The following is a 27,707-nucleotide window of genomic DNA, read 5'->3' on the forward strand; positions in this document are numbered from 1 at the left end:
ATGCGGAGGTATTTCAGTCTCTTCAAACGAAGTTCGGAAACTTCCAAGTAGACCTATTTGCGTCAGAAGACAATCACCAGACAGAGAGGTTCTTCTCTCAATTCAGCAGTCAAACAGCAGAAGGACTGGACGCCTTAGCACTAACCTGGCCAGAAGGCCTACTCTATGCATTTCCACTGACCCCATTACTGTCCAGAATACTGAAGAAAATCAGGTCAGGCTGATGTACTACAAGGCTCATGTAGTCTTAGTGGCACCATATTGGCCCAGACGTCCATGGTTCTTGGACATAGTGCACCTGGCACAAGACCTGCCATTTCACCTACCAGTACGCCACAATCTGCTTCATCAGGGTCCTCTCCTACACCCAAACCCACAATGGCTCAGATTAGCCACATGGAGATTGAGCGCAACCGGCTGCTAGCATCAGGATTTTCCCCTGAGGTAGCGTCTACCATCCTGTCTGCAAGGCGCCCTTCTACCATTAAAAGCTACCAATCTACATGGAAAGCCTTTTCCTCATGGTGCGCCAAACAAAATATCCATCCAGAGACTGCTGCGGTAGCTCAAGTTCTGCAATTTCTACAAGATGGTCTCCAGGCTGGCATGTGGCCAAATACTCTAAAACGACAAACATCGGCTCTCTCATCTATCCTGCTTCCCGACGACAATACCTCACTAGCAGCACATCCTTTTCTCAAACGGTTCCTTCAAGGGGCTGTCACGCTAAGTCCTCCAGTACGGCATAGATTTCCATCTTGGAGTCTGCACACCATCCTCACAACTCTTCAGAAGCCTCCTTTCGAGCCAATATCTTCAGTCCCTCTCAGGATCTTGTCATTCAAACTGATATTCCCGATTGCTATCACATCAGCTCACAGTGTGTCTGAGTTATAGGCCCTCTCAATGCAAAAACATCTGTGCATATTTCACAAAGATAAAATGGTGCTGAGAGTTGATCCAGCCTTCGTTCCCAAGGTAAACTCTCCATTCCATAGGCAGCAAGAAGTAATATTACTTTCATTTTGCCCTAATCCCTCTCATCCCAAGCAAAAAGCATGGCATTCCCTCGACATCAGACGTGCTCTGAAAGTCTACCTCTCTAGAACTGAGACACTACGTAAAGAGAGCTATCGCTAGTCGGGCGGTATATAAATTTAATAAATAATAAAATAATAAAAAATAATAATACGTAAATCTGATTCCTTGTTTGTCTCTTTCCATCCACCTACCTTAGGGAACAAGGTATCAAAGAACACTCTAGCTAGGTGGATCAAGGCCTGTATTTCTCTAGCATACGAGGCTTCACACCGTCCCTCTCCATTACATCTTACCGCTCATTCCACTAGGTCAGCAGCTACTACGGCAGCTTTTTCCACCAATGCCTCCATAGATGAGATCTGCAGGGCAGCTACATGGTCTTCCCCTTCTACCTTTACATGGCATTATAAAATTGACCTCTATGCATCAGCAGAGGCTTCCTTTGGTCGCAGAGTTCTCCAACAGGTTTTGCCTCCAGCTGACCCACCCTAGGTCGTAGCTTTAGTACGTCCCACGTGGAGACCTCTGTCATTCATGAGAGAAGGTACAGTTTGTACTTAACGTAAACGCTAGTTCTTCATGAATGACAAGAGGTCTCCACGGCCCTTCCTAAAATGAATGGCTATATGGGATTATAGTTACAGTGCCACACCTGAGCACATTTCTGACTTCCTTCGTTACTGTTACATGTTTGCATGTTCTTAACACCTGTTGTGTTTTTTCACTATATTGTTCTCAAAATAATGAGCTGAGGCTGTTGGCAGAGCTTTACAAGAATGAAAACAGCCTCAGCAAGGAGGGAGGAGCAAAAAACGTTTCCTGCAGTGTTTCTGTCTTCGAGCTGTAGGGAGAGCTATAGAACCCACGTGGAGACCTCTTGTCATTCATGAAGAACTAGCGTTTATGGTAAGTACAAACCGTACCTTTCCTGTTAATGTCTGATCTTGGAAAATTTTGGTTTATTTTAATTGACTAATAAAAACAAATCAGGATACAAAATATGGTTTTATCCTGGTTTGTTAACAGCCCATAGGTACAAGAAGCTACAGTTTCCTGAGTTGAAACAAAACAGCAAACTCTGATTTACTCAGATTTTAAACTTTCCATCTCCACATGTGAAATGGGAGAAGTGGAGGAAATCCTTGATATCGTAACAAACTTTGTTATGTCTGAATCAAGCCTTTAACTTTAAAAGAAAAACAATGTAGTAATATGTTATGAAGCTTTATATGTGCAAAATGGCAAAAGCTTCTTATTGTACAGATAAAAACCACATCTTGAGAAAGCACAGAAGATGAAATAGTTGTATTTCAATTTTAGCAGTCTTTTTACTTGATACATTTTTGTGAGTATTTGCATTTTAACTGTTTCTTTCAGTGAGGTGGTGACTAATTTTTAAAAGGTAGCCATTGAAACCTTATTTCTTGGATGCAAAGACAGCTGCAGGACCATAATTTCTGGTCAGAAATGTCTGGTCTGACTGGATTTATCTTGGGAAAGAAAACAAAGGAGCATTACTGTTCTGATTTTTGTATAGGTTCAATACAAATGTAGGACTACATTCACCCTTTGAATGTCAAATTTAGGGATATTCATTGTTCTTGAATTATACCAGTTAGAATTTATTTTCAGCAATATTAAAGGTTGCAGTCCTCTGCATACTTATCTGGGTATAAGCCCCTTTGAAGATGAGGGAACTTACTTCTGAGTAAACATGCACAGGATTGTTCTGCAAGAGTTAAAAAATCTATGAAAGTGCTCAGTTCAGTTGATACAATTAGAAAATGCTTCTGTTAACTAATGGGTGGCTTGGAAAAGGCTCAAAGGTTTAGAGGACGTTATGATCCTTTGCTTGGGGGACAACTCAAATTTATTTTTTTTAAAATCTACATTGTTGTTCCACTGGTACTACTTTACTGATTATCTGATTCTTTCAGTTCTAACATTGCATAGGCAGTGAAACTACTTGTACTATCATATCTCAGCAGCTTTTTTGATTTAATACTAGTCAGCACCTGCATATGTCATGATTGAAAATTCATTTTGATTTCTATCATCTTTAGAAGTGAGAGGGGTAATTAACCAGTCCTACATTTATGACTGCATTCATCTAAAGAATGTCCTTCTGCCCATTATGTGCCTTCTAATTGCACACCACACCTGGAGTGTTTGTCTTGGATTTAAATCTGTTTTGTAATCTCTAGTGGCATTTCATAGTGTTACCAGCTCGGAATTGCACAACTTACATGACAGACCATGCTGAAAAATAGGTTCTATATTCCTTTGTTATGTATATATATTTCAGTGGTACTGCTATGTCTTGCTTCTGTGTTTGTTAATATGCACATAGGTACCACTGCCTTAGACTTGATCCAGTTGACTTTATATTTATAAAAAGAATGGGTATTAGTGTTGCTGGTTGTAAATTGGAACAAAACTGAATATTGAAATAGACAAATTTGGGAGAAAATGATGCCATTTGGTTGGTGCTTGGTTAACCAACTTTCACATTGCAAGCTAAGTCTGTGTAACATAGATTTACCCCCATTTTCAACTGAAAAATGCTCAAGATGATGTACAATATAACACAACAATTAAAATAACAAGAAAATAAGAAAAAACAAATAAGAAAAAACAATTAATAAACACTTCAGATTGAAATATATCAGGGAGATTGGCAAATGGTGTAGTTAAAAAGTTGCACAATTTGGCACACTGTAGCAAACAAGTTCTGTTGAGCCTTCAAATGATTGAATTGCAATTGTTAATACTCAGCACTGATGAGAATTTTAGAAAAATAGTAGTATTTTAGTGCCTACGTACAACAGAGCAACATTTAGAGCTCTGAAGAAGTTTGGCTTATATTTGAGGGTAGGATAGGCTTAGCCAGCACATATAGTTATTGAATATATAGATAATATTATTAGAATTACAAAACCTGAAACAGAAACACATTAGGTAATGCTACAAAGCTTCATTATTATTACTAAAATATTTGTGCTACTTTCCTACCAGTGCAAGGAAAATTTAGATACACAGTACTTTATCTTGGAGAATAATATATTTTAAATGATTTATATTCCATTATTATGTTGTGGGTTGGGAGATTGAGGAAAAAGTAAAAAGAGCCTGCTGGTTCAGGCCAATTGTCCATCTAGTCCTGCTTCCTGTTCTTATAGTGGCAAACCAGATTTATTTATTATTTATTTATTATCTTTATTTTTACCCTGCCCTTTTTCCAAAACTGGAACTCAAGGCGGCTTACAGATAAAAGTGGATACATATAATAAAAACATACAAAAATCTGCATTAAGTAAACTTAAACTATTTGCAACATTAAAACATTAACATACACTCAAAATACTTAAAAACAATTTAAAAATAGTGCAATTAAAACCAAGAGCAATACAGAGTACCTCTTAAGGCCCTGTCCTAAACACCTTCTGTTCTAAAAGCCCCTTTGGAATAAAAAAGTCTTCACCTGCTGACGAAAAGACAGCAAGGAGGGAGCCATTCTTACCTCCCTAGAAAGGGAGTTCCAAAGCCTAGGGGCAGCTGCCGAAAAATCCCTATCTTGTGTCCCCACCCGTCATGCTTGTGAGGGTGTTGGGACTGTGAGGAGGGCTTCTGCTGAAGATCTCAAGGCCTGGGCAGGTTCATATTGGGAGATACGGTCTGACAGATGCCTATGGGAAGCCTTCAAGCAGGACCCGAGTACAAGAGCACTCTCCTGAGTTTTCCAGCAGCTGGCATTCAGAAGCATAGTGCCTCTGACCATGGAGGCAGAGTACAGCCATTATGGCTAGTAGCCATTGACACCCATCTCCATATAATTCTCTTTTAAAGTCATCCAAGTTAATGGTCATCACTGCCTCCTGTTGGAGCAAATTCCATAGCTTAACTATGTGCATCGTGAAGAAGTACTTTCTTTTGTCTGTCGAGAATCTTCCAACATTCAGTGTCATTAGATGTTCATGAGTTTAAGTGTTACGAGAGAGGGACTGAAACTTTGCTGTATCCACATTCTCCATGCCATGCATAATTTGTACACTTCTATCTTGTCACATCTTACTTGCCTTTTCTGTAAACTAAATGCCCCAAATGCTGCAACCTTTCCTCATAAAGGAGTTGTTTCATCTCCTTGATCATTGTGGTTGCTGTTTTGTAAATGTTTTCCTACTCTGCAATATTTTTTTGAGATGAGGCAACCAGAACTGTATTCCAAATGCAGTCGCACCATAGATGTGTATAATGGCCATATGATATTGGCAGTGTTATTTTCACTTCCTTTCCTAATGATCCCTTGCATAGAATTTGCCTTTTTCACAATTGCCACACACTGGGTCAGCATCTTTATCAAGCTGTCCACTGTGACCTCAGGGTCTCATTTCTGGTCAGTTCAGACCCCATGAGCATATATATGAAATCAACTTTTTTTGCCTCAACATTCATCACTTTACATTTGTTTACATTGAAATGCATTTGCCATTTTATCACCCATTCACTCAGTTTGGAGAGGTCCTTTAGGAGCTCTTTGCAATTCCTTTTTCTTTTAACAACCCTGAACAATTTAATATCATCAGCAAACTTCGCCACCTCACTGCTCACCTCTAAAGCTAGATAGTTTCTGAACAAATTTAAAAGCATAGGTTCTAATACCAATCCTTGGTGGACTCCACTTTCCTCATCCCCCCTTTGGGAGAACTGCCAGTTTATTCCTATTGTCTTCTTCCTGTTATGTAACTAGTTCCTGATCCACAAAAGGACCTTTCTTCTTATTCAGTGTCTGCTAAGCTTACTCAGGAGTGTTTGGTGATGTACCTAGTCAAAAGATTTTTGAAATTCCAAGTACACTATGTCAACTGGATCACCTCTATCTGTATGCTTGTTTACACTCTTAAAGAACTCTAAGGTTCGTGAGAAAGGACTTATCGTTGCAGAAGCCATGCTGATTTTGCTTCAGCAAGGCTTGTTCTCCTATATGCTTGATTATTTTATCTTTAGAAATAGTTTCCAACAGACGTTCAGCTAACCAGCCTGCAATTTCCAGAACCCCTTTTTTAAAAATTGGAGTTTCCAGTCCTCAGGTGTGGAGGCAGGTCTGAGGACAAGTTACATATTTTTGTTAGAAGATGAGCGATTTCCCATTTGAGTTCCTTGGGAACTCTCAGGGGGATGATATCTGGTCCTGGTGATTTGTCAGCTTTTATTTATCTGTTAGGCCTAGAATTTTGTCTGTCATCACCACTATCTGCCTCAGCTCCTCAAACTCCTTTCCTGCAATAGTTAATTCAGACACAGGAATCTGCTCTATACCTTCTACTGTGAAGACAGATGTAAAGAATGATCTTCTGGAGGTGCGCCTGGCACCAACACTGTTTTCTTTTCAGCACCAGGTCAAGGCTTTCCTCTTCTCCCAGGTATTTTAGCATGTGTTTTTAAATTGCTTTTTAAAAAATGTGTTTTTAAATTTGTATATTTGTTTTTAATGTTTTTAATTGTTGTAAACCGCCCAGAGAACTTCGGCTATGGGGCGGTACACAAATGCAACCAAACAAACAAATAATTCCGCTTCTCTATAATCTCCTTACCCTCCTTCAGCACATCTTTGACTCCCTTGTCATCCCAAGGTCCAACCATCTCTGTTGTTCGTCTTTGTTTTTAGCAATATGCTCCTCAAATTCCTTTTTAGCATCCCTTATTGTATGCTTGCAATCCTTTTGCCAAGGGTTCCTTTTTGCTCACCTCCTTTAGACAAGATTTCCATTATTTGAAGGATAGTGTCTTTAACTCTGATTAAGATTGAGTGAAGCTCCTGCCTGAGCCTTGTTTTTTATGATCCTTCCCTGTCAGCCCCTGGACCACAGTCCACCCTATTCATATCCTGAAGAGAGGCTTTTCAGACAACTTGTGGAGTTGTAGGTAGCAGAAGGGGCAAGAAAACCATCTTTCACCAACTCTGATACAGCTGTCTCTCCTTTGTTGAATTTTAGATTGTAAACTCCTTGGGTTGGTACCTGTTTCTCCGTACTCTGTATGTTGTCATGGATGCTGATGGCAGCTTATAATAATAGTAGAGAGATACAAGTGTTTTCATGAGAGACGGGTGAATTCATTTAACAATTGTCTCTGGTTTTGTTTCAGAAAACACCTGTCAGATTCATAGTGAATGAAGAGTTAACTAATTACTTCTATATAAAAGCAAAGTAAAAGCCTCTGAATGAGGATTGTCTTGCATCTTAAAAACATCTTTTAAGTTGTGCTCTTTGGAGTTCTTCACATACTTTTTTTAAAAAAACAACTGAGAAATACCTGAAGTATAGTGGATAGTCGGTAGTTTTTCTGCAGGGGTTACTACTGAGAGTTGACAGAGGGCAGCCTGGCAAATGTTCAGAAACTCACATTAACTTTGTTGAGCTCGGCATGGGACCTTGTGTTCGGCAGAATTCTCCTGACCTGCCTCTCTGCATGCTGAGCTAATCAGCAAACACCTAATGAGCCTGCTCTAAAGAAACAGACCCTCTCCCAACCCACTTCATTTTCATAGATTCCCTGGAGGGAGGGGAGAGACAAGACTTCATGAGGACTGATGATGCTGCAAAGACCACAATAATGATAATTAACTTGCTGAATTTAGAAGATTATGCTGTTAATTAGTTGCAAAATAAAGATAAGTAATAGAGCAGCAGATGGTAAGATAACACCCAGGAGAAGGAGGGTTATTACTCTGATGAGGTTTTGTGGCAGATATGAAATATGGATCTGACTTTTTCATAAATTGTTTCTACAGTTTATCCTTTTGTTTCTATGAACTCATGATGGAATGATCTAATCCTACCAATTCTGACAGATGTCATAGGAATTTATTTTGAAGGGTATACATATTTTTAAAATACCTTTGTTGTTCAGGATTAGAATATATTTAATGTTTCAGCAATATTCCAAATACAAATTGAATGAATATCAATGTACTTCATCATTTCTAATTATACTTTAAATACATTTTTATTATATCACTAGAGAGAACATTAGAAATCACTATCAACAGTATGGCGCAGTGAATAAAGAGCTCAGTTATATAGCTTACTGGATGGCCATGAGCAAATTCTCTCTTAGTCTGAGTAAATATGTGTAGCTCTGAGCAACTTGGAGGAAGAGCAGATTTACAAAGGGATGCAGTGAATCTGTTTAACAGGTTGCAGTTTATTGCTGGAACATTTTGGTAAACTATTAAGACACCAATATATTTGACACGGTTTAGGAATAGCTATTCAAACTTGTTAGACAAGACTGGCACCAGGTAGTACAGCACTCAGGAGAGGACATACTTTTGCATTCTTCCCGTAGGTGCTGTGATTTCTCTTTCCCGCTGCTCAGCTCTCCAGTTTCATCGCCCCTTTCTTCAGTGGCTCAGTCCATTTCCTTCCACATTCTTGCCTTATTTTGCAGATGCTAGGTATATTGGCATGCTTTGGCTCTCACTGATATGCAAACCACAGGACATGCTTCCTGTTAAACTATCTTTCAGATAACCCATAATCTCACCTTCTATTCAAAGTTTAATCTACAGTAGCAGATTATACACAAGTGCAGCCTTAATTTTTAAAACTCTTTCCTCAGCAGAACACAGGTGGAATTTCTGGCAATTCTACTTAAGGAATGAGACACCACATAAAAATCTCAGCCTAATTCTAGTGTCATCTCAGTTCCAGAATGTTCTTTTACTTACTTACTTGTTTATTTATTAGATTTATATCTCGCCCTTTCTCCCAGTAGGAGTCCAGAGCGACAAACAAAAGCACTAAAAACACTTTAACACATCATTAAAAAAATGTAAATGTACTGCCTTCAAGTTGATTCCGACTTATGGCGACCCTAGGAATAGGGTTTTCATGAGGCTGAGAGGCAGCGACTGGCCCAAGGTCACCCAGTGAGCTTCATGGCTATGTGGAGTAGTCAGATCACCGCCTCTTTCAGGGAGGCTGGAACTACTCCCTCCTGCAGCAATGCATTGTCCACATCCTGGATCCACTTGGTCAACCCCCCTCGGCAAGCTTTAATAAGCCAAGAAGAGCAAGGGTCGAGAGGACACTTTGCTGACCACATCATTGCAAGTACCTTGTCCACGGCACCAGGCCACATCAACTGAAACTGTTCCCAAGAAGTTGCAGCAGATGCTGCACTGGACACCTCACTGGGGACTACCATAGATGTGGATGAGACATCAAGTTTGCTATGGAGGCGAGCAGCTTTACCCTGAAAGTGCCTTGTAAACAATTCATAGGGGGCCTCCGAAGGGTCTAAAACTCCATTTCTTGGAGTTGATGTCAACAGACACCTGACAATACGGAAAAGCCCACTGGACAGCTACTTGAAGATATGATGGTGGCAGAGAAGTGGGCCTTCTTTGCCACTCTCACCGCCAAACAGTAGGCATGGTTATGATGTTTTACTCGTGCCCAATCAGCCTCTTTGCCACTTGCGCTCTAGCTGGTGTCCAACCTTTTCATCATTCTTTCAGAGCACAAAATGTTTTTCAAAGAAATAATCTTAATCTAAGTTTAGTAAAATGGGTAGCTATGACTTTAACATAAATGACACTGCATACTAATGCTATATGTTTTGGATGGCCTTTGTTGTCTTCAGTCTGCAAAATTGGATGCCCCCTTAAATTTGTTGGAGGCTAGAGGCATTCCTTCTCTCTAGAAATAGTTGTTGCTCTGCTTCAGCAGTTTGACTGGAGAGAATACAGTCCTGGAGGCAGAAAACCTGGTGCTGGCTGAGCCAGAAGGCCTGTGAGAGTCATATTCTATTCCTTATTTGGCTTGTGGGTGCTCCTGCAACTGTGGGGAGGTATTTCCCAGTGGTAGGGATGTTTGCCAGCCAGGTGAAGCAGCAAATTCTGGGCCAGTTTAGCTCTGCTCCTCAAGCAAAATTGCTTGGGGAGCAGCTCTGGACAAGCCGAAAACAAGTGACATGGACAGAACAAATGAAAGCAGAAGCAGATGCTGCCCAAAGGCTATCAGCTGGCTATCCCTACCATAACCATATATTATGTACTGGAAACACAAAATAATATTGTTAGTGATCGTTGACATGCAGAGGAGAGTTCTGTTGCAGTCTTGTTATCCTTTGGTCGTTTTGATGTTTTTTGGTGTTTGTATTTGGCCAAAAGCACTGGATCACTTTGTCGGAGGGAGGGGGCTGTTTAGTATGTTCTTGGGTAGAGGTGTATAACTTGCCATTTCAACTTGGTGTTTCATATCTATTCTCTTGTTAACACTGTGCTAATATTAAATCTTTAAAATACAATTTCATCATACAGTCATCAATCATTTTGACATGAAATAGTGCTTCTGGATCTATAACGTTCTTGGACTAGAAGAACTGGGATTAAGGAAAAAGTTAAAAAAAAACATTAAAGACAAAGTGTATATGTTTAGAAGGAAGACTATAGATTGTATCTATTGCTATGTGAGCGGACGTGTGCTTATGCAGGGGAATTTTCCTCCCCATTGCACCCCTCTTGAGCCCCCCAAAAAGCATCTCCTGGAATTCTGGGGATCTTTGTGAAAGGTCTAGGATATGACACAGGGAGTTGAAATGAAAGCAGGTATCTCCCAAAATTAGGTAGGGGCAGCTCACACAGGCAACAACTTAAGCTAATGAATTGCTGGGTAATTTTGGTATTGCAGAGTACAAGGTTAATCATGGGAAAATGCCTTCCTGTCTTTCAGAGATTAAAAGCTGCTTTGACCCAGCAGCACTCTCAGGTAACAAATGGAGATACTGCAAAGGGACAAACAAGTGGATTGGTTAGAACTCAGTCAGAGGAAGCACGGCCACAGTCACTGCAACAGCCTGCTACATCTACTACTGAAACGCCGGTATGAAGCCTTGCTTCTGATGCTGTTTACTCTTATGTAAACATCCAATGGTACTTCATGCCACATTTTAGAGAAAACCCTGGGGGTGTATTGGGGAGAGAACTTAATATTGTGCTAGGTAAGGGAAGATAGTAGGACCTGAAAGGCTCAGTGTAGGTGCATGGTGACTTAAGTTATAAGTGAGTGCAATATGAGAGAGAGTAAAACATGGTGCAGAAGATGGGCTTCCATAGATTTTCATGCTTCCTGTTCACACACAACACTAAACCATGGTGGGCTGTGTTCTACAGGGCTGTAGTGGGAAGGGGAAAATGGACCAAATTAAGGTAGAGTAATATTGTATGAGTTGGAACCTTTGTGGTATGGCATCACATTGCCAACCTTTGTTTGGTGTGTCTGCTATAACCAACATGTCACCAGTGCATTTTGTTTTTCTTTTGTAACTGTTTAAAATGAAAACTCAAGATTGTGTGTTTTCAGTTTACATTCTGCCTTAAATGAGACCATTATATGCTATACTGCATGGTGTACAGAGTAATGTGATTTTCTATCCAAAGTTTAAGCTTAATTAAAAGTTTTGTGGCAATGTACTGTGAGATTCCTTGGTTCTTGTAGGCTTCTCCAGCTCAGCTTGCACCACAAACTCCAAATACAGGGGGTCGCCGACGAAGGGCAGCAAATGAAGATCCTGACGAGAAAAGACGGAAATTCCTAGAGAGGAATAGAGCAGCTGCGTCAAGATGTAGGCAAAAAAGAAAAGTTTGGGTACAGTCTTTGGAGAAGAAAGCAGAAGACTTGAGCTCATTAAATGGTCAATTACAGGTATTTTCTTCTACTTGCTTGCAATTTGAAAACAGCAATCTGACAATACTTTAAAACAATAATTAAAGACAATAACTTTCAATTTATCAAGTCCAGAACAAGCACTGTATTTGTGGCATCTATAACTTTTTAAAATGTGTTTACATTCTTCACAGCAGTAACCAGTACTAAATTATCTTGTATTATACTAGTTGACAAAAATGTCATATGTATTGGGTTGTATTCTATTATAGCTTTGTACTAGCAGAAAGTTCTTCCACCCACTTTTTGCTGCTCTCTCCTACTCCTGTTCATCTTACCCCCAAATCTGGTCCTAAAGGTTGTTGTATGCTCCAGAGCAATATGGTCTAGAGAATTTTTGCCAGTACAGAGGACTGGCAAAAATCAGGTGCCTTGCCTTGCATGGGTGGAAGTGCTTTCCTCTAGTGAAAACCCACCATTACATGCCATAATGGGTTCCATTGCTGGCAAACAAAAAACAGGATAACGCCAACATCAGCATCAGAACCCAGATAGTAAGTGATCCAAGTTCAAGGTTCTAGCTTTGGTGTACAAAGCCCTATGCAACTTGAGACCAGGACACCTGAAACATCATCTTACCCCTTATATACCCAGTCGATCACTGCACTCTGCAGGAGAGGGCCTCCTGCAGGTACCATCTTATCAGGAGGTCCATTCCACACAACATAGAAAGCTTTCCTTTAGTGTTGTGGCATCAACACTTTGGAATTCCCTGCTCTTGAATGTTAGACAGGCACCATCTCTATTACCTTTTTGGTGCCTATTGAAGACCTTCCTTTTTCAACAAGCCTTTTAAGTGGAGACCTTATCCTAGTCTGTGTCTGTGCTGGAATTGCTTTCAATATGTTTTTAAAGTTGTTTTTTAAATGTGTTTTTAAGATGTTTTGTTTCCATATATTTTAAAAGCTGTTTTCATATGTTTTAAAGTCTTGTTTTTAAGATGTTTTAAAGTGCTTTTAGTGTTTTTGTTTGCTTCCCTGGGCTCCTTCTGGGAGGAAGGGTGGGATATAAATTTAATTAATTAAATAAGTAAATAAGTAATTTTTTAATTACTTATTACTAATTACTTTAATTATAAGTAATAAGTAAATAATAATAAATAAATATAGATTCTAAGGGCTGCATTATACATTACTTTTAAGGCAAGAGTGCAAATCCAAATCATTCTGATGGCCACCTTTACCTTAATTAGAAGACTGCTTTGCTGTGGAAAAGCATTTTTGCTACAATTCTAACTCAGTCTCATTCTCTGCACCACCACCGACCTCTGAATCTCTGTTAGTGCTCCCTCCACTGCAAAATGTATACAAGCGCTCTGACTCTCTCTGCCTCATACAGCACATGACCTTTCTTACACTACAGGATGACACTCCCATCTGTTACCCTGTATTATTTCATGTTTCCCTATCCACAAGTGCCTCAGCAGCTCCATTTTTTCTACCTTTTACTTTATTTAGAACTTTTCTTAATCAGTTTATATTCAGAGAATCTCAAAGTGGTGTATGAAAAATAAACATAAAATACAACGGAACACAATTTCAAAACGTTGTACAAAGTAAAGATTCAGTACCATACAAAAATAATAACAAAACCATGTACAATACCAAAAAGCCCTCAAATCACTATACAATATAAAATATAGAAATCAGATACAATATTAAGGAATCTCAAGAACAATATACAAAGTGGCGATCAAATACAACACAAAGATATCAAAACAATATATCAAACAGAACTGAAAAAAAAACTCAAATTCCAAACAAAGAGACGGGGACGGGCTGTAAGCAGTGGATGTCAGTGGAGGGCTTTTTCAGTTGTGGCCCCCACCCTGTGGAACTCCCTCCCAAATGATCTCCACCATGCCCCTTCCATGATGAGTTTCTGCCAGGCCTCGAAGACCTGGCTCTTCAGGCAGGCTTTTGGGGTGGGCTAGATTTTATCTTCATTGTTTTTAGATTTTTAATGTCTAGGTATTGTATGCCTATTTTGTACGTCGCCCAGAGTGGCTGGACAGCCAGCCAGATGGGCGACTGATAAATTCAATAAATAAATAAATAAATAAATAATATCTGGAACTTTCTCCCAGGGGACAGCAAAAAGTGTGAGATGAGGTCACAGTTGGCCCTCAGGCATTGCATATAGTACAAATCTTCAAGAGGTGTGGTTATGGATCTCAAAGTAAGAGCTGCTTGTATCTATTTCACAGTGAAGATGTGGTCTAGCAAAATTTTCAAACAGGTCAAGTATATGTAGTCATGAATTAAAAAAGAAAAATGAAGACAACCATAAGACTAAAAAGCAAAGATTTTTGCCTTCTTGGCCAATCTTTAATTATATGTAACTTAAAATGTTTCCGTTTGTGACAGGAGAGGCATAATGGAATATAAAGTAGAAACAAATGAGATAGGACAATGCAGGAGACCTGTGAGTATGATGGCCAACGCCTGCTGCTTCCAACAAGATGCTGATACCCAAACAATTCTGGTACATCTGACAGCAGAACCATACTAGGGTGAAAGATTTGGCCAAGCAGACTAAAACTATAAGTGCTCTGAACATTTACCAGAGTGCAACTGGCTATCCCTCTTGCCTCTTACCTCACTAGTAGACAGAGGGTTAAAACAGCCAACTTTAATCTATACCATAAAAAGTTATTTATTTATTTAGATTCTGCCCTTCCTCCCGGTCATAAATAATGTGGTTGGTTGCCTCCCCCCCTTTTTTTGCCTGCTTAGTCCTAAAGCCAAGACTCCCCCAGTTGATTGCCCCCAGCTGAAAGAGAGGTTTAACCAGTTTATCTCTCCCTTCCATTAGGGAGACTCAGGCCTTCAACTTCATAGAAAATAGCAGCAAACACATCAACAACATGTGTTGTTACCACAGCAGAAAGAAAAGCACTGTAAAAACATTCTAAAAACACAATTCCAGTTGAAAATATTCTTTCATCCCACAATCTCCAGGTTGCCATCAAATGCCTGGAGTGTTTTCAAATTCCTCCTGACAGTCACTAAGCAATTTGGGTGCTAAAAAGCCATGGCCATTGTGTACTTGTACATAAAAAGTTGCATGAAACACATTAAAATTGTGTAGTTGATGAATATATAGTATATGAAGTAGATCACTGTATGTTAGTTTTCAGAGAGGGCATCAATACTGTGACCAGCACAGCCTGACAATATTTGAAACATTTTGAATTTTTCTTGTAAAGTAGGTGGGGAACCTGTAGCCCTCCAAAGCAGTTTTTGACCATTTAAAATATCAAAAACAATAAAACTACATAACAGAAAAACCCTGAGGAAACAGCAAGATATTAAAATGCCTAAAATTTAAAAGATGTAAATAGAATGACTTGTCCCATTCTGTGATTTATGTTCTGTGCCCTAGAAGCCCTATTCTCAGATGCATTGCATGTTTTTACAAATAAAATAACTGGTGTTTTTGTTTTGCAGTGTGAGGCCTTAAATGCATGTGTTCAAAATATACAGGTAAATTCAGCCGGTAAAAATGAGATTATCAACCAAGTCTGATCAATTCTGTTGGACCACTAATATTTTATTAATATGTTTTAATTTATACTGCACCTTGTAACCTATAGACTATATTGAGAAGCTGCTAACAAGTATTAAAACAGCATGACCAATATAAGCATGACCACTATTTATGAACCATTAAAATAGACAAAAAATAAACAGAACATCTTTGTTTCCAACTGTCTTACATCTTAAAGGCTGTACATTAGTCCTACTCATAGTAAACACACTGAAATCAAAGGGCATGACTTCTTTAGGCCCATTAAATTTCTATGTGTCTAGTCTGAATATCTTACTTAGTTCAGCAGTGGGGAACTCTTGGCCCTCCATATGTTGCTGAATTACAACTCCCATCAGCCCTAGCAAGCATGGCCATAGTTCAGCAATATATGGCGGGCCAAAGGTTCCCCCTCCCTGACTTATTTGGATACAATCCAGTGTAAATGAAGTTTTGAATTGTGAAAAGTTGCTGACAAGGCTACCTCTGGGATGGAAATCCTCAAAGGATTCCACTGTGGAGTTGATGCTGCTTTTCACATGCGCCTGCTTAATCTCAGATAGAAAGTTTTTCAAACCAGGGTTTGCTGAGATAACCTTAACGTATGAAAGAAGACCACCTTTCAAGTATCCTGATGTCAGGTTATTTAGGGCCTTAATGGTAAAAAACAGATCTTTGGATTGTACCCATATTGTAATTAGGATCTAGTACCCTGTGGCAATTTCTTATCTAGACAGCCCCCCAAACTGGCACTCTTCAGGTGTTTTGGACTACAACTCCAATCAGCCTCAACCAACTCAGCCATGCTGGCTGGGGCTGATGAGAACTGTAGTTCAAAACATCTGGATGGCACCATGATGGTTGAGGTTGGTCAAGAACAAATGTCATCTAATTCATGTTTTTTCTTTTTCTTATTTGCATTAAGAGACTATCAATATTTCTTCCTTAAACATACACTTTTAAACTAGAATTTTGTGCACACACACACACACAGAGGGTTCTGCCCCTGTGCACTTTACGCACCAACCCCTCCCCTTTCCCTAGATCGCCAAGGCACCTCCCCTGTCCCTTTTACCCAGGTTGCCAAGGCACCTCCCCCTGCAATGGTCACCAAGCTTTCACACTGCAGTTAACTCACTTCAGCCACTCGCCTCACCTGCCTGCTCTGCTCGCCAAGAATGCTTCAGCCACTACTGCGCACCTGCTTACTGCTGCTGCCACTGATGAAATGGACAGCTGAAGTGTTCATGCTGTGGAGAAGTTGTCCTTACAGGCCGCCCTTGCCTGCTGCCTTCACCTCTCGCCCCCCTCTTGACTATTGCTGCAGCTGCCGCTACTGCCAAAGTGGGCAGCTGACACATTCACGCTGCATGGAAGTTGTCCCGTGGGGAGGCCCACCCTCGACTGCCATCCTCGCATCCTACCCCCTTTGACTACTGCCGCTGCTGCCAAAGTGGGTAGCTGAAGCATTCATACTGCAGTTTGCTTGCTTCAGCTGCCCAACTTGCTTGCCCTCTCTGCTCTCTGCTGCCACCATATGCCTGCACTGAAGCATTCATGGCGAGTTACAATATATATATATATATTTATTATATAAGCACAGGATGACTAGTAAAGAAATTTGAATGTAAAAGAAATAATGTAAATTGTACTTTATCTGAAAATATTCTGCATTTCATATTCTTCACTTGACAAGCTGGCATAGCTGATCAGCATAGTGGGTAGTAATGACCCATTATTACTTCATAGAAGTATTGATAAATTCAGTCTTCTATAGCATTTTAACTGCGAAACAGTGGTAGGTGTTCTAGCTTTGAGAATTGTACAAAAGAAAGAAATTGAGGAGTACAACTAGAAGCATATGAACATGAAATATAAGAATATTACTGTGCAGCGATGCTTCACTATTTTCAGAGCTTAAAAGTGACAATTGTAAAATTATTAGATCATATTGGTTCTATCTTGAGATATAAAGTTTAATTGATAAAAACAAGAGCTAATGGGGCTGTAACATACTATAAAAGAGACGTCTTGGAAATGGGCTTTTACATATCAGGCCAAACAGATGACCTGCTTAATTACTCTTGTTTACAAGGACATTAACTGGTTCAAATTAATATTGCAGCTTTTTTTCACTCTTGTCTGTAGGGCAATGGCACCCTACACTGTTTTCTGTTTAGGGTTGTGCATTGTTACTCTTCTTGTTTTAAGAAGACAAAAACAGAAGGGGAGAAAGAAGGTGGCTAAATAGAACCTTCATGAAAGATTGTGGTCATGAAAGTGCAATTTAATGTTCAGCGTTATTGTTCACTCAGTATTTTTTGTTTATATTAAAGACTTTTGCCTGTAGGTGTTAACAAATTATTGCTTGATATAAAAAAAGAAGCTGCCAAAAATATTTTGCAAGTATATCAGAAATACTGTTGATTTCTAAATTTTCAGCCTTTGTAGTTTTCAGCAGATCTTTATAATGCTTGGTTTAGGGTTGGCTTTGCAGCATAGGACACTGCATGTTACAGCCAGTGCAAAGGCACCTTGTTCTGTTGCTCTGACGCTGCTGACTAGGCAAAACCACCTAGTCAGACTTTCTAATCTAGTCACTATCGGTGACAAGTTTTAAACAGATACAGGCGGGCCCCGCTTATACGGCGGGTTCCGTTCTGGACCCCCGCCGTAAAGCGGAACCACATTGACGATAATGGGGTGTGTTGCGCGAAAATGATGTCAAAATGGTGTGCTACAGAAAAAAACCGCTGTAAAAGCAGAACAAGCGCCTTAATGCGGGGACTTTACCTAATTGAAAGCCACTGCATTAGCGAATCTCTGTAAAGCGAAGCGCTGTAAAGCGGGGCCCTACTCTCACAAAGAGTAAGCAAGATGAGAACTGCAGTGTCTTGTGCCTTACTTCGTTACACCTGATAATTAGAAACATACTGTTTCTGAATATGGAGGTTGTATTGTCCATGTCCCCTGTGTTTGAACAGCAGTAGCTATTCAGGGATCAGCCAGCATATGTGCCATACAAGTTTTTTTGAGATAGAAAAGGATGCTAAACTATATCTTCATCTTATGGGGCCATTGCTTGACCTGAGCAAAATGGGTTGCAAGGTTTCTGTAGACTCTATCGTTTGCTTACAACAAGTGGGGGCCAAGCCTTTGGCTTTGCTCACTTGCCTTGTATGATGCTATTTTAGCTGTTGCAACAGAATCCCTGCCTCAGCAGAATGAGGTCACCTGAATATGGCTACTTGAATCTATTTGTATAACAAAATAAAACAAAATTGAGGAGATCAATGGAACTTTTTCTAATCTATGTTAAAGCACAACTTAATATATTCATCTTAAATATGTATCATGAGAATTAATTCCGCATTCAGCTATTTGTCACTTAGTTGTAATGGCAGCAAACTTAGTCAGCACCCTTAAACAAATCTTCCTTAAAAGATTATGTACAATGTTATATATAAATAGGACTGCAAATACAGTAGAAGCAAGAGGTCACAAGCTATTGAATGTAAGATACTAAATGTAAAGTGACACAATGTTTTCTTCAAATGTAGAAAACAAATGTTGAGCTGGCTGGCCAAAACTGCTGTAGTTCACAGATTGACTGTTGTATTAACGTGCATACAAAGTGTGTGCTCTGTCTTGCATTCATCTTTACAAAACCTTGTAAAGCTCATTTTGGAATGTATATAACTTGATCTTGGTAAAGTATATAACTTTTCTTCTTCTTTAGAATGAAGTCACCCTGCTGAGAAATGAAGTGGCACAGCTGAAACAGCTTCTTCTGGCTCATAAAGATTGCCCTGTAACAGCCATGCAGAAGAAGTCTGGCTATCATAGTGAGTAATGTTCCATTACCTCTACCTTTGGGCTATACCAGTGAAATACTGCCAAGGCAAACAGAGAAAACATTACAATTGAAAAGTGATGTTCAAATACTTCACTTTAAATATAACAATTCTTACAAGGCTACTGCAAGATAAATGTAATGGCACATTGAATCTTCTTCTAGATTCTTAGAATTTTAAAAAGTACAGTGTTCTTATACAGTTAGAATGTGGTATGTATTAATATTGAAGGATTGTAACACATCAAATTCATTTATTTCACAAAAATGTCATATATAAAATGAAATCTTTTATATTGTCTACCAGTCTTTTCACACACACAAATATCTGCTATAGCTTTGCTCAGGGAAGGCAAAATAAGCTTTAATATTTATGGTGCAAGTAAAAGTCAGATAGGCAAAGTGTTGGAAATGAAGTTCTTAATGTGGTTACTTTTTCAGCATTTTAAACGTTAATTGTGTGTTTCTTACTTTTTATTTTGTTTTGGGGGGTGTTTTTTTGGATATATTACACAGTACTAGAACCAGCTGCTGCTGTAGAATAAATGGCCAATTTTGTCCATTGTACACAAATTTGTAACAAATAACTGAGCTGGGAATGCATTAGGCAACATTCATAATATATAACCCACAGCTTTCATTTTTATGATTTAGTGATATTTCAGTATATTTGTAAATATGAAGATTGTTTCTGCCATATGTAGCCACTTCATTTTAATTTGCTAGTGTCAGTAATTTAGGAGAATAAAAGAACATTTTGTATTGCATGCGAACAGTTCCTCAGGTGCTTGCGATAAAACTTAATGGCCACCATCTTTACTTGTAGTCATTGTGAGCAGTTTCATCAGAATGGGCAATATTTTTTAATTTAAGAGATTCAGGAGATTTAGCAACACTCTGTGCCTGTATATATTTAGAGCACTGATTTTGTCAGTTTTGAGCTTATAAATCTCAGTACTTTTGATCTCCAGTCATTTTGACAGGATGGAAAGTGGCATCTTGGAGCAAATTGAAACCATGTAGAAATATGTTTTGAATTTATATTAACAATGATTGTTGCAGGGATGAGGCCATTATGGTTCCCATCTGACAAAACAACATTATTCCATATAGAAGCTGCTATAGGATCACATTATGCATGCATAGTTTGCTGAATGTGTTTAGGTGTCTTGAATACTGATCTCATGAAAGAGAACTATCTTTCTGGTTGCACATTTAACGAAAGTTTAAAGCATTAAAAGAGTGCATACTCCAAAATTAGCAATATTGGTGAAACTAATTTTGTGTTGTATAAGTGGACAGTAAAACAGCATTAAATGTTGTCACTCTTGGTAGATATCAGATTATGGTATGCATGAATTAATATGCAATAAAATAAAGGGTTGGATTGCATCAGATTTGTAATCTGTATCGCCCAGCATTGTATATTCTTAACAAGGTAGTTCAGCTACATGAGTAGAAGGCACTTGAGCTTGTTCAAAGGGGAATTCCCAGTTTATTCCAAGTTTCCTCTTCAGCTCTCTGTGCCACGTTATATTCTCTTTTGGAGGACCCCTTGACCCTCAGGAGTGACTGAAGGGAGGGCTCTGCACGGGGACCATCATGAAGGAGGACTTAAGAAACCTCATCAACTGCACAAACAGAACCCCACATTCAATTGTTAGAACCCAAACATATTTCTACTCACAACTGAAATAGATAGCACTTATGCTACGAGTTGTCAGCACATGTTGTTCTCCTATGAAAATCCTATTTAGGCAGCAAAATATGCTTTCTTGGATCTATAACCTTAAACCTTTTGGTGAGTGAATAACTACTTCTAAAATAAGTCTTGTGGCACTTCAAAAACTAATATATTTTTGTGGCATAGTGAACTACAGTCCATCAGGTGCATCTGATTCCACAATAAATTAGTTAGACTTGAAGGTGCCACAATACTCTTTGTTTGGTTTGCTGCAAAGGCCTAACACGGATGCTGTAGAAATTACTTTTATAATGTTGTTCTTCATGCCCCAAAAATCCAAATCTAGAATTTACTTGGAGGGCTCTTAACTTTGATATGATATGATCATTGGTTTGCATTTCATTGACTGGTGCATGGAAATGCTTTTCTTTTCTTTTCCAGCTACAGATAAAGATGATAGTTCTGAAGACATTTCAGTGCCAAGTAGTCCTCACACAGAAGCTATTCAGCATAGTTCAGTCAGCACTTCCAATGGTGTAAGCTCCACTTCCAAGGCAGAAGCAGTGGCTACATCAGTTCTCACCCAGATGGCAGACCAGAGTACAGAGCCAGTGCTTTCACAGATTGTAATGGCTCCTCCGTCCCAGTCACAGCCTTCAGGAAGTTGATTAAAAACTTGCATTGTTTTTAGATACTCCTTAGCAACTTCAAAGGGAAACCAAGGAAAGCAGCCTTCATTTAGGAGAAATCTGTAGCTAAAACTTACTCATCTGTAAAGTTCAAACTTGAATTTGGCTTTGAAAGTTGGCAAACAGGAATTGCACAGCGGGTTGTGGTCTCTTAATAGACATCCAAGTTCATTTTTCTTTCCTAATTAGGATTGCTAGTTTTTTTCAGTGCTCATCATATAAAGTGTTGGTACAGTTGAAATGTACTTACTTCTTTAATTTGGTGGTATTCCAAACAGTCACTTAAAATGCTCACCCCAAAAACTGTGATAGTAATGTTTTATACCAAAGTTCTGCATAGAATCCTATTAAGTTTGTAAAGTCTACAAGATCATAAAGCACTAGGCAAAAGACAGAAACAGTAAATTTGCTTTTAGTCTTATTTTGCCTTTATATTGTTTTGCACATTATGAAAGGAAAAACATTGGGAGAATATGTTTGATTATATTATGTAGCATTTTTTTGGGCTTTTTAACTGTTTGGGCGTTTTTAAAGAATTTTGTTTAACAGGGCCAGTACAGTATATGAAATACAGTACTTTTTTATGCACATATGTAATCTTGATCAGGGTCATTACTAGCTAGATTTTCCTTTTTAAACAGATGTCAGCTTAGCTAGCACTTCCATTTTGAAATCAGGAGCTTCGTGTCTGCTGCAAAACAAAAAAAACCTGCAGCTACCCTTTTCTTACTAAAATAACAACAGCAGAAAAATTCTCAACAGGGTTATGAAAGATGGAATACTTTTTCAAAGCTAACTTGATATTTTGTGGTTTCTTGAGTCTTAAAGAGGAGATTATTCATACTGCAAGATCGTATGGATGCCAGGAAAGCTTGAAATTCCCTCATCAAACAACTCAAGACTTTTTTTTTTGTCATTGTCTTGTATCTGCAAGGTAACTTGTACTTTATTCTTGTGTAAGCACTGTCATCTTTTAGTAGCAAAATTTTGATACTTTTCTTGTGGGGAGAAAAAAAATCAATATTTACCGTACCGTGGAAACAATGTAATTATAGTGTGTGTGTGTGTGTGTGTGTGTCTGAGAGAGAAAGAATGGTTCAGTAGTTTATGCCGGCAATCTGTGCTTGAATGTTTAAAGATGCCTTCAGTGTGATGCTGGCTTGATAGGTGATTGCAGTTTTTGAAATGTTATTTACTGTGTGCATTTGGATAACTAACATTCCATGATGTAGTTTGTTTCTGGTAAGATGATTGTAGGTACAGTTTTTCTCATTATCCAATCATCTGTAGGATATTGAGTTTTTTAATGTGCCATCTATTTTAATTCTGTAATGTTAAAAATATATAATATTTTATTATTAAGTTGTAAAAGTACAAAACAGGTGTGTGCTTTCACATCAGAAAAACTTTGTAGAACAGCAAAGGAAACTACACAGTAGCAGCATCTGGCAGTAAAAAAAAAATTCCATTATGTATATAACAAACACTTCATGCATTTATTGTGGGTTGTGTAACTCATTTGTTCTATGCTCTGTTTTAACCTAGGGTGCCATCAAACTATGAAACATTCAGTTTTAGATCATTGAATTTTAATTGGTGGTAATGGCAGAGAACAACTCTGATCTGTATGAAGTACAACCAAACTAGAATGGAAGCTGAACAAAGTCATAAAATTATGTACCGTATATTCCGGCGTATAAGACGACTGGGCGTATAATACGACCCCCAACTTTTCCAGTTAAAATATAGAGTTTGGGATATACTTGCCGTATAAGACTACCCCAGTCGTTTTATACATAAATGTGTGCAACTCAACTAAGGGAAAAATGCAGAAACAGAAAGTATTTCCCCCCTAAGCATAGAAGATAGGGTTTTATTTTTCCAAAGATACAGATCAAGCAACTATTATATGTAAACGGACAAAGAAAGGGGGGAGAGATCAAAAAGAAACATAGCTATGCCGATGCCTTGCTTGCAAGGTAAATCCTGAGGTCAAGAGAGATGCGCAAGGCAATCCTAAACAAATTTATTAGAGAGTATCCCCACACACTGAACTTAATGGGACTTACTTCTGAGTAAACATGCATAAGATTGCACTGTCAAGGGCCTGCCTAATTCTCCCATTACAATCAAAAGGACATAAAAGTGGATTGTGCCCATATTTTAAGATTATGGGTGCAATCTGAGAATAATTTACCCCCGTTTCTTAGTAGGAAAGGACGGGCGGGGGGAGGCTGCTGTCCTTCAGGCGTGCATAAAGGAGTAGTCCGGTACTATGCATCGGAGGTAGGTCCCAGTAAATTCAGGGAGGTTTTCTCCTAGGTAAATGTCCTTAGGATTGCAGCTCTGCAAGGCTTCTCCTCCTTTTGCACAGTTGTCTTCCCGTTGGCAAAACTGTGATTGTAAGGTCCACAAGGCAAGGAACATTGTATATAGTTACTGATGTTGTTTCTTTATTTCTTCTCTCTGTTTATTTTCTTACCGTAACTCTGTAAAGGGCATCCCCGTATTCTGATCGCTCTCTATAAAATAGTTACTCCTAGTAACAATCACCAAGAGTTGATTTAAAGGTTAAGGGCAGTTCCTAATAGTGACCAGGATCACCTGGACCCGCTCAAGCCCAGCCTTAAGCAGCGTTATTCTACCTTTCGGTTTTTGAGTCTTTTCCCCTCTGCTCCTTCCATCTGCTTTCCTGGTCGCACCCTTGCAAGACTCGTGTTCTGCTTTCATGGAAACCAATGGCTTGCCCTATTACGTCTGGGCAGATAGAACTTATCTCTCCCAAGGAGATAGAAATGGCTGTTGTTCCTTTTTGTTGTCTGGAAGAGAATAGGCGCACTATTCAACGCCACACACAAAGTCTCTGTCCTCTTGATAAAACAGTTACATTTTTTCCTTAGAAATCCTGGGCCTTTTTTGCTTTGGTGAGCAGAACACAATTGAAGCACAGCTCGTGAGTCTGAAGGGAGAGGGTGCGTGGGGCGCCTGTTGCACGATAAGGAATCAAACGGCTTTCTCCCGCACTCTCTGTTGTGTGACCCGAGTTCTGCGCCCTTCTGGACTGATCTCTCGGTGGAAGCGACAGAGACAGCACCGTCCGGAGGCAATCAACTCCCTTTCATACGGTCGCCACATACGGCGGGGATGCGGCCGCGGCCGTTTTTGAGCTCCCCCCACCTTATGCGGCGACTGCAGATTCTCCAGTCCGGCTCGGAAGTTTCAGCACCCGCCCTATAAGACGACCCCCGGCGTATAAGACGACCCCCGACTTTTGAGAAGATTTTCCTGGGTTAAAAAGTCGTCTTCTACGCCGGAATATATGGTATATATCATTTCAGTGCTTTAAGTCTGAAAACAAGAATTTAAATATTTTGTGTATTAAAAATGTAAGGAAACAGGATTTTTTTGCGTAGTTTGCAAAAGTGCTCTAAACACATTCATTTTATCAGTTTCTTTAAAGGGTTAATTTTGAAAACAAGCTTTCAGATTTTTAAAAAAATATTTAAAACACCAGAAGTATAGGGAATAAATCTGGCACAGAATATGAATTGTGCAAAAATCTTCTATCGATGAGTCAACTCTAGTCACACTGGGATGGGGATGTGCACCTAGTTGAAAGCAATGCAGTTCAGGTACCATACATGCCATCTGTGTTTGTATGTGCATCTGATGTATACCCATGGTTCCCAATTCCACAAGTTTATATGCACGTAGAAGCCGGCTTCCACAGATACCCCTCCTTACCTGGATTGGGGTGATTATCTTCCATTGTGGATTATATGAACAAATTTGGTTATATTTCCTCTCCTAATTATAATAAGCATAATCTACTAGGCAGTCCTCTGCTACCTCCTTTCATTTCTGTTGAAATGAATGGTGTTGGTGCATTAATAGTGATTCTGTATAAGGCAGTACTATTTTTAAATCTTATTTAATATAAAAGGGTTTTTTTTAGTAATAAAGCTGTTGTAAAGTAAATCTAAATATGTGTGAGGAGAGATGTAAATGATTTTAATGAACAGGTTAGCGAAAATCCTATGTTCATCAAACAGAACAGTTGTATAACCATAGATTCCGTTTTAAAATGTATGTCACACTACTTCTGTACTTTGCATTTGAGATCCTTGCATTTGACATGTTTCACAAACTGTACTGTTTTTCTTCAATGTGCAGTTTGCATGGGTAAGTCATCAGAGAATAAAATTTATCTTTAAATTGTATGTACTGCATTGCAATAATAACTTCTGAAAAGCTGAGATGGCATCAGATTTCTTGTCTGCTGCAATGGTTCCTACCATTTCTGTAGAACCAGGGATATAGACACTGTGCCCCTCCAGATGATGTTGGATCCTTAACTCCCATCAACCCCAATGAACATGACCAATGATTAGGAATGGTGGGAGTTGTAGTCCTGTAACATCTGGAGCCCATAGGTTCCTCATCCTGCTGTAGAACATATCACAATAGGATTCATTTCCTGCCTTGTTTAGATTTAAGCCATGCTGTTCTTAAGATGCTTAGGCTGCAGTCATACGCATATTGCAGGAAGTCTCACTGAACTTGATGGGCTTTCTTCTGAGTAGACATACATAGGATTGTGCTGTTGGTGCCATACTGCTCAAACCAACAGTGCTGGGGGCAACCCAGAGTATTTCTCTTTATGTCAGGAAGAACTTCAAAAAACTAGCATGTTGAACTACTATCTAGAGGGCTGGCCATGTTAGTATTTACGGAATCTGAGACCGTTGTTTCAGTCTACCATATATTGTGGCATAAACTTTCACAAATTAGAACCTCATTGTCAGTTGTATGAAGTGTTCAGTAGCAAGAGAGACGGATACAGAGAGAGGTTTCATTTTGTAAACAGTGGAGTTAAAAGGCCATTAAAATGTAGAAATAAATGTAATTGGGGCACATATGTGCTTTGCACAGAAGAATATAACAAAATCACAGTGAACTATTATCAGTAAGCACACAAGAGATTTTATTGTTAAATATGACTCCTTTCAAACACTTCAGTTTGTCTAGCAAATTTAAGTAAGCCTAATGAATGAAGATTGCAATCCTCTGTATGCTTAGTTCCAAGCATGGCTTGAAACCAACAAAGTCATCACATGAGTGAAACACCTTGCATTCACACTGAAACCCCTTCCCTCTCCTCCTCCTATGCACCCCCTCTTCACCCCTCAAAATCTCTGGAGGGTTGGGGAAAATCCACAGCAGATGGGGGGATGTCCAATGTACAAGTGGAAGTGGTTCTACTCATGCAGTGACTTTATTGGATATAATCTAAACCTGCATAGGATCAACTTACACATTATTTTAAAAAGGAGAACTAGCTACTCTTGCCTCATATAAAACCGTAAATCTATATATCTCAAAATGCTATTAGTCTTGTATTTGCTGCCTCACTGAATATTTTACATCTATTCTTAAAATATTTGTAGGGGAAACTCAAAATTTCACATCACTGCAATATTATCGCAGTTATAAATCTTCCTTAGAGTGAATGGTGTATTAATTTGATCCATATATAGTGTAGCACAGTGGGGAGGAGAGCCTGGCTAGGAGTCCAGTCTGTGAGTTCAAATACCAGCTCGTGTCTCCTGGGTGTCAAGGGCCAGCTAAAGATCACCCCCACAGTGAGTGGCTCAGGGGTTACGTGCCCTGCCACCTGTGCAGCCGTGGGCAAGCTGCATAGTCCCAAGAAGCCCAGTGGCCCCCCAGCTGGCAGTTGCGGACAAGGAAGGGTCTGGCTTGTGAAGCTGTGGCAAGCTGAGCAGACCCTAGCCAGCTGGGGAGGATTAGCCTCAGAGGCAGGCAATAGTAAACCCCCTCTGAATACCGCTTACCATGAAATCCCTATTCATAGGGTCCCCATAAGTCAGGATCGACTTGAAGGCAGTCCATTTCCATTTCATACATAGAGAAGACTTGGATTTCTGCCAGAGACCATTGTCCTAGCAAATTATCAATGCTGAAAGACAACTGGCCTTGTAGAAGTAGTATGCAACTTACCCTTTATAACCTGAAGTTATTTTGAGTGGTGTCTGCATACAGAATGATGTTCTGAGGACAGTTTTAGGCAGACAGATAGAACTTTCTAGCAATATTAGTCAAGACTTTACAAGGATTCTGCATGTGCCTGATACTACCAGCCCACCTCACCCTTTAAGGATGAA

The 27,707-nt window shown here is 39.3% G+C and overlaps 1 protein-coding gene across 13 annotated transcripts in view; it reads left to right on the plus strand.

The window, feature by feature from the left end:
• Nucleotides 1-25,716, plus strand: part of ATF2 (activating transcription factor 2) — a 51,816-nt gene extending 26,100 nt beyond the window's left edge. For 6 of the 13 annotated variants that reach the window (XM_061608416.1, XM_061608418.1, XM_061608408.1 and 3 more), the window contains 5 exons: nucleotides 10,779-10,928; nucleotides 11,544-11,750; nucleotides 15,221-15,256; nucleotides 19,039-19,144; nucleotides 24,426-25,716. In XM_061608416.1, the coding sequence (XP_061464400.1) occupies nucleotides 10,779-10,928; nucleotides 11,544-11,750; nucleotides 15,221-15,256; nucleotides 19,039-19,144; nucleotides 24,426-24,691 (765 nt within the window). In that variant the 3' untranslated portion in view covers nucleotides 24,692-25,716. Of the gene's footprint in view, nucleotides 1-10,778; nucleotides 10,929-11,543; nucleotides 11,751-15,220; nucleotides 15,257-19,038; nucleotides 19,145-21,277 lie in introns of all 13 variants that reach the window. The other 7 variants (XM_061608419.1, XM_061608420.1, XM_061608415.1 and 4 more) reach the window with 5 other exon arrangements.
• Nucleotides 25,717-27,707: the final 1,991 nt, after the last annotated feature.

The sequence above is a fragment of the Rhineura floridana genome, chromosome 2, assembly GCF_030035675.1.
Source record: "Rhineura floridana isolate rRhiFlo1 chromosome 2, rRhiFlo1.hap2, whole genome shotgun sequence".
In the NCBI taxonomy this organism is placed as follows: Eukaryota; Metazoa; Chordata; class Lepidosauria; order Squamata; family Rhineuridae; genus Rhineura; species Rhineura floridana.